Source organism: Typha angustifolia, chromosome 2 (genome assembly GCF_048772165.1).
Source record: "Typha angustifolia cultivar Huaian chromosome 2, ASM4877216v1, whole genome shotgun sequence".
Taxonomy (NCBI): Eukaryota; Viridiplantae; Streptophyta; class Magnoliopsida; order Poales; family Typhaceae; genus Typha; species Typha angustifolia.
Window position 1 is genome coordinate 6,322,839 of NC_133240.1, and position 12,588 is coordinate 6,335,426.

Below are 12,588 nucleotides of genomic sequence, written 5' to 3' on the forward strand. Positions count from 1 at the left end.
TCAAATAATAAGTCCGTTTAAAACCTGAACTTATATAAATTTGAATAATTATGTTTACGCGATAACCTATTATCATTTAATAAACGACTCGTATTTGTGTTTGCATCACCATTAACCTATCTCAATCTAAACCCAGTATGGCAAATATATTATGGACAGTATGGTAAGTGCTCACGAAATTATTTTTGGGGTTAAAAAATATAAAGGAGAGGGTATCATACTAAAGTTGGACTTTGAGAAAGCATATAATAAGTTTTTTCCACCATAATGTATATTAAAATATCTGCTTTGACATTCTCCTCTTATATATATATATATATCACAATGTATGGCCAGTGCCCTTTAAATATATGATCATGAAATGAAATTTTCAATCAATTTAGAAATATGGGTAAAAGATCTAGATTTACTAAAACAATGGGATTATTAATATCATATGTGTATTAAGACAATTTAACTTTCTCTATTAAAGTATGGATAAAAAATTAATAATTTTATATTAGTCTAAACCACAAGGAGGCGAAAAAAATACAAAGGAAAGTTCATAGTAGTTTAATTTTAGGCATAACTATGGGGGATAGTTTAAAATTTACCCTAAACCAAAACAATCTTCCAAGCAGCCTACAAACTCTCCTTGTATGCTTCATGGCAGTAAACTCTCTTGCTTTACCAAGCAATTTGATAACAATTTCCATACAGTAAATCATAAATCAGGTTGAGAATTTAAAGTAGTCAGCAAAATGTTTCTTCTCTTTATCAGTTCTCAACTGTGAATTGTACTCCAGCCAAAGTGATACTTTGGAAAGGACTTGAATAAAGATGATGAATGATTTCAACATAAGCTAGTGATCTACACAATTCATGGTTTCGCAAAGTAAAGTAAAAAGTAAAAAACCAATGCAAGTTGAGCTTCGAAAAATAAAAAGTAAAGTTCAACTCCCCTTTGGCGATGGTCTATAGCTTAATTTGAGAAAATATAGAACAAGATATTGAAAGACTAGATAATAAGCTTGAGGAAATATGAAGGTTCACTTGCTAAAATACTGATGCCCAGATAGTAGGATTTACGAGATTGAAAGGAGAGCAGAAGCGATAAAAGAACGCATACTTTAATAATGATAAGAAAAAAAATATATCAATTGATGAAAGTAGAAGAGCATATAATTGCAAACCTTGGATGCATATGAAATCAACATGATTTCCAAAGATTACAAGGTCACTCTTCAATAAATCAACTGTCTTCATAACAACACTAAGTAGCCTTCAAGCTCACCTCAAATAATGGTAAACATTGCAGAATGCAAAAGAGAACTCATAAACTTGAAGGCCTAATAATTGGTAATCAAGTTATCCATATATCCTAATAGCATGAGAAGAGTCATCGCAAAAACAGGAAACGGAAGCTATTTTCTGCTAAAAAAAATCAAAAACAGGATTAATGGGATATCTTAAATCAAAATGCTGAATGATTGGCTGACAAATTATATGTGCTTAATCATCCATGAGAGGCCAATTCTTTCATTGCATAACGAATATGTATTAGGAGAATGTCGTTTGATACTAGAAATACAATTGACTGTCTTAACTAGAAGTAGTAGAACACTTGTTCAAAGGATTTCTAGCATATATCCTACAATCAGCTTGCATGAATAGCAACCAACCTGAACAAAGAATAAGGCAGCCAAACATGGAAAAAGCATGACGAAGCATTTCATGAGATGACAAAAGAAGAATCTCTAAAATGAAAGAAAAGAAAAGGACAAGAAGCAAATACATTCTTAGATCTTGTTCAATAGTGCATTTAGGGCCTTGATATGGAAGTTCCTTCCATCATTCAAGCAGAGAATAATTTATTATGTTCATTTTACAGCTTAGTACTGTTCCAGAATCCAGAAAAAATCAATTACTAATTCTTAAGATATTCTAGGTAGTTTAGATAAGAAAACAAATTATTCTTTTATAACATACACTAGCTTGTAAGCTATCATTCCTAGATTTAACACTTCAATGCACCAAAATGGTAAAAAAACTAAAAACTTAACGAGCAGAAAAAGCTACAAATCTAGCATGTCTAAGGAAAAGAGATACAGTTCAAGGAACCTCCAGGTGAAGTCGAGCAATAAAATTACCATGTATGATAACTAGAACCAAAGTCAAAAAAGAAAGGCTCCAATCAGCATGCCAGGTCTATTCAGGTGACAAGTGACAACTAAATTATAAGGTGGACTTGCAACAGAAACAAAAACAATAGATTCGAAATGCATAATGAAATCAACACAGTATACTGAACTGAATAACCAAAAGTCATGTACATGTACATATTTCAAACTATGAAGTATGAGCACCCATGTATATACCCCTAGAATCACTTGCAGGTTGCAGCTTCTTATCAATCAGGGTTGAGGTAGCAGGATCCATTAGTGAATATAGAATTCCCATGTGCATAATTTTATTATGTTCTTTCACCATGTAAATGTTACACAATTATGATCCAGAACCCACTACATGAAATTTAGAGAACTGCCAATTAGAGATGGAATTTTAAATGGTCTGAAAAGATGTTACTTTCCAATCATGAAAAAAAAAAGTTACTTGCTTTCAGGTTCAGTTTTAGTCTGTCAATATGGATTGCTAATACTAACAGTTATTTTGTCTCACTCTAGTAAAGGACAGTTATTTTGTCCACTCGAACAGATGCATACAGCACTCAATAAACTATTCAGTATTCAAGCACTTCTATTGAGATATTTATGACTTTATGCTTTACAAAGAGATATACCCCTATTTCTTGCATCATTACTTCATTAGAGAAGAAAAAAGGTCAACACATCATAACATGAACACTAACTACTATCCAACGATACTCTGATTGTGTTGTTAGAAAGGCCTGCATGGTTAATATCTGTTACAGGTTGTATTCACTTTATATGGGGGACCTTGGTGACCGGTTGTGTCAATAATTAAGTTTCAATAGAAACAGGGGCTGCGGCCTGTTTGTCCAAAAAAAACTACCATCCAACGAGATCTTTAAGCAAAATCAACTCTTATATGGCAACCCCAACCAGCCCCATGCACCACCAGCACCTTCTCACATGCATTGCACATGTCTGATCCCAAGGGTTCTTCAATCAATTAGAATGCCCAGACTTCCAACATATTGTATCAAATAATGCATTCAAAGATTATATATAAAGGTATATATCAAGTATCCCATTATGTGCATAATGTATACTTCCATCTCACAAAGAAAAGAAAAGCCATCTAAGAGTACAAATAATCAACAATAATTACTTAACCTGGTAAAGCCCAAATGAACCTCTAAAAGACCATCAATAAAGCCCCAGAATATTCATAAGCCGCATATTTATACTGTTATACACAACCACGTTAGTATAGATTTACATCAAGGGACTCCAAAAATAAAATCCAAAAATGAAATTGAAGACTCCAAAACACTCAGCATACTAGGTAACTAGTCACTTAATTCCATGTCTAACCTATTCACTCCAAACTATAATGCACTCGACCATCATTAGGTTCCTGATGTTGCATTAATAAAACACCAAAGAAAGCAACACAATAGGTCATATAAAAGCACTTGCATATAGTTTAAACAAAAGGACATTAGATAACTTTCAAACAGTCTGATTCTCAGTAAACATATTCAAGCCAAAACATTTTAAAAGAAACAAGAGATATAACTAGTATTCAAGTTGTATCTTTCTTACAACATAAACAGAGAGATGGAGAGAGCAAACTGTTACTACTAGATTATAGATGACTACATGTCATCATATTTAACTGTCATTGCCCATGGGCAGAACTACAACATGAGCCATTTGTTGGACAACTAAATGGAAATCAAATAGAATTGCTGACAAGGAGAACTAATCCGATAGACATGATACAGTATCCTCATTCAATTCTATATTGAACTGTCTTATCAAGGTCCTAGACCAACGTGAGTTCCAAGTCAAGTAAAAGAAAAATACAAAGAGACACAATTCAGAGAAGAGTAAGACCTAGTTGATTCTGTTAGCCAGATTGCCTCCAAGAAGTTTTTAATCTTGTGATACTAGTCTTTATTAAACAATTGTATCGTGGTGGAAGAACCACAATGCAGATAGTTTGGAGCCAAAGTACAAGCAAAATGATCCATCGGAAACAATGATAATCATATGAAACTTAAGACAAAAGAAGAAAATTGATTCCTCTAGGCCAGGCTACCTTCAATAAATTGTTAAACTTGTGATACTAGTAAAGTATTAGAAGAAAGTCACATCAACAGCAAGGAACTTGAGAATCTTTCAAAATGATTACCTACCTATTAAGTACTAAGAAGATAGGACTTATCAGCTATCATATGACACAAGCAGACTGCTACAATGATGCCACTAATGCGAAAATTCTGCTAATATCATAATAACTATTCCCCTTAGTTGCACAACTTGCTCAAGCCATCCAACCAAAACTAATATTACAAGAAACATTGTCCTACCTCATCATCTGCTTTATATGATTCTATGTAGTCCCAAACCAATCAAATATGATCTCTTTATTAATGCAGTTGTTAAGATTATTCTCTACATACTAATATTCATGTTACATTTCTATTAATTACATCAGTATAATACGTGATCTACCACTGAATGAATCAAAAGACACAACCTGAAGTAATCAGTCCATAGACAAGACACTTTCTTGCAAATTGCATAAATCTCAATTGGAAAAATGAGAATGTGTATAGCAAATTTTGTTTCCTAAAGGCTTCAGAAACTAGTGCATATACCAGAAGGTAACCAAATGTATCATGGCCAACACAAATAACAAGGCTCGATGTTTTGCAGCTTTTGCTTGCTTCTCTTATGAACCAGATGTATATGTGTAACGTGTCTGAGCTCCAACAATTAGCTCTACAAGTTTAGCTGCACAAAAAATGAAGCAAGAATTACCAATGATGTACAACTTTAAACTTGAAAATAAAATATAACATGTTATTGCAGAGTAAAATAAAGATCTTAGAAGAGAATAAAGTCATGTGAACCTGTAAGTAACCCAATAATTGGTACTGGGCTCATGTATCTGTCGGCCTTCTCCAGTTGATGCCTGAGAATACAATGTGTAAGGCAGGGAGACAACAATAATCAATTGTTAAATTGAGATTAGCATAAGGATATGTGACCATTACTTGGTATACTTGGTAAAGAATGGATCTCTCATGATGTAAAGTGCACATATCAGCTTTCGTCTTTTCAACTGATCAAGCCACATAATACGCATCCACCAATATCAGAACAAAATAAGTTAAAAAAGGGTCCATCTCAATTCTCAACAAAATCAAATATACTTGCCTCATCTTTTTCAGAGGTCGAAAGCTGACAAAGTCTATCTCCACCTCCACAATGTTGACTAGTAGCATATGAAATAATGCTCATACCAGTCAAGTCCACAGCCAGTGAAACTAACCAAGGAGTCCAAGATCTAATTCCATATTTCCTAATAAACATCACATATATAAGAGGTCTCAAGATTGAAAGAGCCTCCCCTGCCAAAAATAAACGGCCTGAAAGCCCTCTTTCAGACAAGATGCTTAGTATTGTAGGCTTTCCAACCAACACAGCTGCAAGACAGATAATGTATCACAGTGAACATTCATAATTGACAATAACATGTGTACTCCAAACCCCATCATAAAACAGATTTAAGCATTACTAGAAGCCTCGGAAGTGCGGCGAATCCTGTTCAACGACGATGGATCCGAGACCTTCTTCGCTTTCTCTCCAAACCTGCTCAGTGCAGACATAGCTCTCCCTTCTAGACTAGCTGGAACAAAGACATTACAATCTTGGGTAGAATTATTCATCCGATATCCACCAGACCTGCCATGATGGCCTCCTGATACGTCTAGGCTTCTCTCATTCACTGACTCCCCTCCTTGAAAAAGCATCTTGTACCCACTATCATGGAAAGCAGCAAACCTAACCAATGCCCTGAATTGGACCAACCAAAACATCATGAATTCATGATAAGAAATATCAAGATGAAACAGTTCCTGCCAATAAACTAACTAATGACGCATAAATCTTACTTCACTCCCTCGGTGACAGTGAGAAAATTCCACTTGCCATTTTCACCAAAATAATATTGGGCAGCAACCTCAACAACAGTCTCCGCATCTTTGAGTGTCGAGACGAGTAAAGACCAAGGAAAAGACGACTCCCCAGAGGCCCGAGGATTTCCTCTTGTGGGAACTGTGTCAATGATATGTTGGTTCGCAGAACTGACTATGCCCAAAATTGCATAGACTGTAAAAGCAATTCAAATCATCAATTACCCACTTATCAAATTAGACTCTCTTGCAAATTTACCGCCTCAAAACGTGCAAATCTCAATGTAATTCTACCAGATGATATAAGATTATAAGAAGAGTTTGCACTGACTATGCCAAAGCTATTATATGCTATTAACCTACTTCCCAAAATCGAACCTTTTTCCAAATTTACCAATTCAAACGCTAAAGATTTCTATCCAACTCAATCAAATGCTACAAACTCATGAAAAAGAGCTTACTTGCTTCGGGAACGATCTCGGAATTGGAGAAGCGCTCCGGGAGAAGCCACGTGATGCCCTGGGAGAGCGATTAGTGAAGAAAACGAATCAAATCACGTGATTTTACGAGGACCCAAATGAGGAATTCGGGTGAGAAGAGAGGAATCGAGCATACATTGGCTAAGGATTCGAGGGAGTGGACGAACTCTCGATTCGTCCTGACCCAGAGCTTGTAGGCTTCCATGGCGGCTCCTCCTCCTCCTCCTCCTCTTCCTCCTTCGCAGGCTTAATGGTGTTCGTCGTCCTCCTCCTATTGGAAATTTTTAATTTTGTTCGGCGACGAGAGTTGTTTTATGATATTATCGTGGTGGGATCGAAGTGGTCCGAAGGCTAAACCCGAGCGTTGACACGCGAGTCGGGAGTCAGAATTGTTGGGCCGATATGGCTGTGAATAGTACTACTTATATGTAGCCTTTTAGAGTTTTTTTTATCAAACTAGCCCTCTTCCAATTTAATTTTATTACTCCTTAAACTTATTACTAAATAAAATCTAATTTTTTATAGCCATAATAAAAATATTAAATTAATTAGTGTTTTATCTCTAAGTAAAAATACTAATCAGTTCAGTATGTTTGTCTGATTATAAAATACCGAATTAATCAGCGCTTTGTGTATATAATTTTTTTTAAATTAAAATGCTAATTATTTTAATACATTATTTATGGTTACGGTGAGTGAGTGAATTAGACCCCGTTTGATTATAAATTTAAGAGGTATTTTATTTAGGTTAAAAAAATAAAAAAGAGTTCTAGCTTAATAAAAAGAACTCTAGTCTTTAGTGGATAAATAGTACATAAAATGGATCTTATTCAAGAGAAGTTCTCCTCTCACTATTTATTAGTACCAAAAATATGGATTTATTCTAAGTTATTTTAATGTCTATTTATATTTTGAAAGAAGAGTGTAATAATTAACTTTAATGCAGTATAAAATAAAAAAATGAAAAAAATATATATTTTGTTTTTTATGAAATTATTATAATACTATTTGATTTTATATAAAGTGGATTTATAGAATAAATACTAAGTGCAAATTAGTAATTAGAGTAGTGTGTTATATGAGATGTAATTTTGACGGTGTTCACTTTAAGAATAAATACAACTTCTTAGTCTAGCTAAATATCATAATAGCCCTACTCTTGAAACAAATACTATTTATTAAAATTATATCTTATACCGCACACTAATATAATTATCAATTTACCCTTGATATATTTTTCATTAAATCACTTTATATCAAATCAAAGGATATTTACCATAATTTCATTAAAATAAAATATATGTTTGTTATCTTCTACTTCACTCTATATCATATTGAAGATAATTATTACACCCTTATTTTACAATACTAGCGAACATAAAAATAATTATTCCTAAAATAAATATTTTATTTTGATAATAATAATTAATAAATAAAATTATAAATAGTATTTATATTTTAGAAGAGAGTTATTATGATGTTTAAATATTATTTTGAAACAAAGAGATATATTTCAGAATAAGAAAAAAGTTATTTTAAAGTAAACTAGGGCTTATAAGATAGAGTATATAAGAATATCATAAGATGATTAGAAGTGTATTCTAATTTAATTAAGGAGGAGAATAAAAGAAAGTAGAAAAAAATGCTTCTACTTAGGCTTTTTAATTAATATTTTACGTCTCAACTGGCATTGGTAGTTTAAGCTCCGTGACAAAGTGAATCCTCTCGGTCAGGTATTGTTAGAGATAAAAATAGCTCGAAGAGTACTCAATCTATATTTAGATCATATTTTTGCCATATAAATTGCAAAATTTATAAATACCTAACTTGCCCTTATCTTCGTCATCCCTTTTTTCTTCCCAAAGAAGAAGAGGAGGAGGAGGAGGGGGAAGGGGAGGGGGAAGATAGTAAAGGTGGTGGAAGCGGCGACGGCAATGACGACAATGGGGGAGATATGTGGGGAAAATGGTGAAAGGATATAAAAAATAATAGAGAATATTAGGGGTATTTTAGTAATTTGGTCGACATTAGTTAGTTAAAATAACATAGTGTTGAATGAGAATTATAAAAGAAAAAGAGGGGTCAGGTTGCAAAAATCTCAAATAGGGGGATGTAAATCATAAAATAGGTTTTCAAATATTTTTTAGTATATTTTGAATAAATTTACAACTTATTAAGTTCATAATAACTTATAAAGTGGTTGCTAGCTTGCATGCTTATAAACCCATGTTATAAGACTACAATAAATATTTATTTATTTTTATGAATTTTGCAATATTGAAAACTATTTGAAAATACCAAAAAAAATATTACCACTGCTAAAAAAAATAGTATATTTACATGATATTTATTAATTCTAGATTTTTTTTTTAACTTTAACCATTGCTTCAATTTAATAATACCATTTTTCAAAGTCAATGGGTAAAAAGGCATTTTGGTCCATCTTCAGTGTATATCATCATTTTTTCATATAAAAAATAATTATTATATTTTTAGCCTAGCTTATAACTAAACATTTAGGTAATAGTTAGTTCTGATAGATACTTATTCATGAATTAGAATTTTCTTAAATATATTTTGCAACCAAATAGTTTTTCTATACATATTTTGGTCAAATCTTATATAAAATAAATCACGTGATAAATTATATATAAAATCTTATTACAGGTAAAATTATGTTTCTAACGAAGATATTGAGTACGATTAATATATTTATTCATGTCTAGTAATCAAACACAAAGTTTTGCATAAATTTTTTCAAGGTAATAATTATATTTTATAGCCGAACAACAGAATACGAGTAAAGTTATATATATGTATCTAATTTACATGCATAAAATTATTCTTAAAAAATTTTATATGCAAATAGTTTAAGATACTCAAAATAAAACTAAAAATGAGTCTATTTTTCTGCATTCAAGATTAGACCCAAACCAATTGGAATCATAATTTATGTTTTTCAAATGTTATCTCATATCAAAGAGATTCCACTAACCCTCCACTTTTTTTTAATGTTACATATAAAACTCAGATCTCAACTCCACTAAGCTACTAGAATAAGCTTAACAAATATGAAGACCTAATAATACTTATACATCAAATATAGAGACAAGTAATATAGAAGTAAAAAATATAACATGATCTTCATCATAATCTAATTTAGTTGTGCTTACCATTAGTAAACTCTATAAATAAAGTAAGCAAATTAGAGCTCGAATTGTGTCCACAGTTAATAGCCCAACCCAATAGCTCATAATATTTGATCCAACTCATTTCTCTCTTCCAAAGATCTCGAGGGTGCACTGCTTAAAGAATATAAAGATGAGATTGGATTAGTCTCGTGGGCCCCGCATAATCTCATGTTTGGTGCGAAATTAGTGTCCTCCGCTTCTTTTCCTTCTACTCTTTTCTAGAGAACTTTTCTTTCCCTTTTTGTCATCATCTCATGTTTGGTGCGAAATTAGTGTCCTTCACTTCTTTTCCTTCTACTCTTTTCTAGAGAACTTTTCTTTCCTTTTTTGTCATCGTACTTGATCTCTCTCTTCTCCTCTATTCTCAGCTCCTTGACCCACTTAATTAATTAGACTGCTTAGCGAGCATTGAACTGAATCGAGTCAAAAACCCTAAGCCTGAGCCAATGCGCAACCCAAATCATATCCATGATTGTATTGAGCTAGGCTTTAGCTCAGCTCGAGTTAATAGAAGTGTTGAATTTGCTATGGATATCAGAGATTGGATTCGGTAACGTTCAAACTAGAGGTGGTTTAGGAAAATCCAACTGTATTTAATATATATATATATATATATATATATAAAGATGAGATTGGATTAGTCTCGTGGGCCCCGCATAATCTCATGTTTGGTACGAAATTAGTGCCGTCTGCTTCTTTTCCTTCTCCTACTCTTTTCTGGAGAACTTTTTTTCCCTTTTTGTCATCGTACTTGACCTCTCTCTCTTCTTCTCCATCCTCTGCTTCTTGACCCACCTAATTAATTAGACTGAATCAAGTCAAAAACTCTAAACCTGATCCAGTCCGCAACCCAAATCATATCCACGACTGTATTGAGCTAGGCTTTAGCTCATGGCCTATAGAAGTGTTGAATTTGCTAACGATATCAGAGATTAGACTCGGTAACCTTCAACCTGCACATCTTTTACCAAAAATGGTTTAGAAAAATCCAACTATAATTAATGCAGATATATATGTCTAATAAAAATTAATCGAGTTGGTGCAAAGTAATTATGCTAAGAAACTCTCAATTTGATGAGGTTAAGAGGACATGGGAAAATAGAGCACATAAGTTGACAATTTAAATTTTAATGGAAATAGATACATCATTTTTCATATATATATATGAACATGTTCATAATAAAGTTATTTTTCGTTCAAAACAATCAACGTTAATATATGCCACACATTATAGTTGATATTTAGTAAATTTTTCACTAAACTACTATATGTTTGTACTTTAGACTCATTATATTCCGTTTCATAAGAAAATTAGTCTAATTATCTAACTTATATATCGTAAAAATACCTCATTTATTTAGCCTATAATTATGTAGGTGATTATGATTTATACAAAATCAATAATTAAAAAAAATAAATATTGCCTTATTCCTATATATGCACAATAACTATAATGCCCCCTCTATAACTCTACTTACCCACAATAATATGGTTATACTCTCTAGAATAAAACTTTGCCAACAAATATTTTAGGTATTTTAATTCCTAAATGCAAACTGCAGGGTGTAAGTTATAAAATTTCCTAGCTTATAACATTAATAATAGATCCTCCAGACTGTAGGAAATTATACAGCCAGGGTTGGAGAGAATCCATTCTCTCTATCTTAAATACAAAATTAATTACTCAATTAATATCTAAACCCTTGGCCACCTACTACCTCCACCACCCATCCATCCCTTTGACTCAACTCTTACTCTATTTCAATTGATATCGACAAATTTAATTAGTTATCCACCAATTTAAAATTTTGGATTTGAAATTTTAGTTTGGCCAATGGAAACAATTACCTCCAAGTGAATATTACCAATTTATCCTTTTATATTTAGGAAAAAAGGAACTAGTTGTAATTATCTTTTAATTAATTTACCAACCTTGGTATATAAAAGAAGGAAATTATTTTGTCCAACCAAATTTGCCAAGTTGATGTAGCTTCCACAATAAATGTCATGAACAATGACTGTCATAGGGGGAAACAGACATAATAGTTTGTATAGATTGTCAAAACCCTAGAAGAAGATCTAATGTTTAAACAAAAACTCTATTGAAAGCACACTGTGTTTTGTCTTTATTATTGTCCACAAACTATTACATGCGTAATTATCGCTCTAATCTTGCAATTTTCTTTTAATTCCCCTTCTATTTTTATCTTAATTTTAAAAACACTTAGCTCAAGGGTATCAAAATTCTATATATAATATTTGTCGGTTAAAAAACTAATGTTAGAAAATTAATGTATTAAAAATGGGTTAAATATATTTTACATCATTAGTTTATCCGGTCTTTATACTTACGATTAAAGTGAGATCATTAGTTTGTCCAAATCAAGGGTGCACACCCAAAAAATTTTAAAAATTGAATAGAACATTAAATTCCCACCATTTAAAATTTTGTATAGACAAAAATGACTTCTCCTCGTATGTGTGTGTGTATATATATATATATACCTTGAACTAAGAAAAAAAAAAGTATATAAATGTTACGAATTGACTTGATCCGATTCGTAGCGGTTGAGATTCAATTCTACACGTGATTTGGGATATGTGGGTGGGGGAACAGATTTCTAGGTATAAAATAGAGGTGATGATGGAGTAGAGGCCAAGTAGTTGATAGAGGTGGCTCTGCAATAGATGATGGTGGTGGTGGTTTGCGGATGCAATAGATGGTTGAAGATTATAATTGGCCTATAACTGTAGTAAAAATCATATGGGAGATAGAGATGATTAAGATAGAGAGATGAAGGGGGAAAAG

General features: G+C 32.3%; 1 protein-coding gene across 1 annotated transcript; it reads right to left on the bottom strand.

The window, feature by feature from the left end:
* Positions 1-4,697: 4,697 nt before the first annotated feature.
* On the bottom strand, positions 4,698-6,915 carry LOC140768302 (peroxisome biogenesis protein 16). Its single transcript, XM_073108555.1, has 8 exons — positions 6,725-6,915; positions 6,571-6,628; positions 6,089-6,305; positions 5,713-5,990; positions 5,352-5,620; positions 5,189-5,256; positions 5,045-5,106; positions 4,698-4,925 (listed from the first exon to the last, which is right to left on the bottom strand). Exons 1-8 carry the CDS (start codon positions 6,791-6,793, stop codon positions 4,864-4,866), a joined length of 1,083 nt encoding a protein of 360 aa, XP_072964656.1. The 5' UTR covers positions 6,794-6,915; the 3' UTR covers positions 4,698-4,863.
* Positions 6,916-12,588: the final 5,673 nt, after the last annotated feature.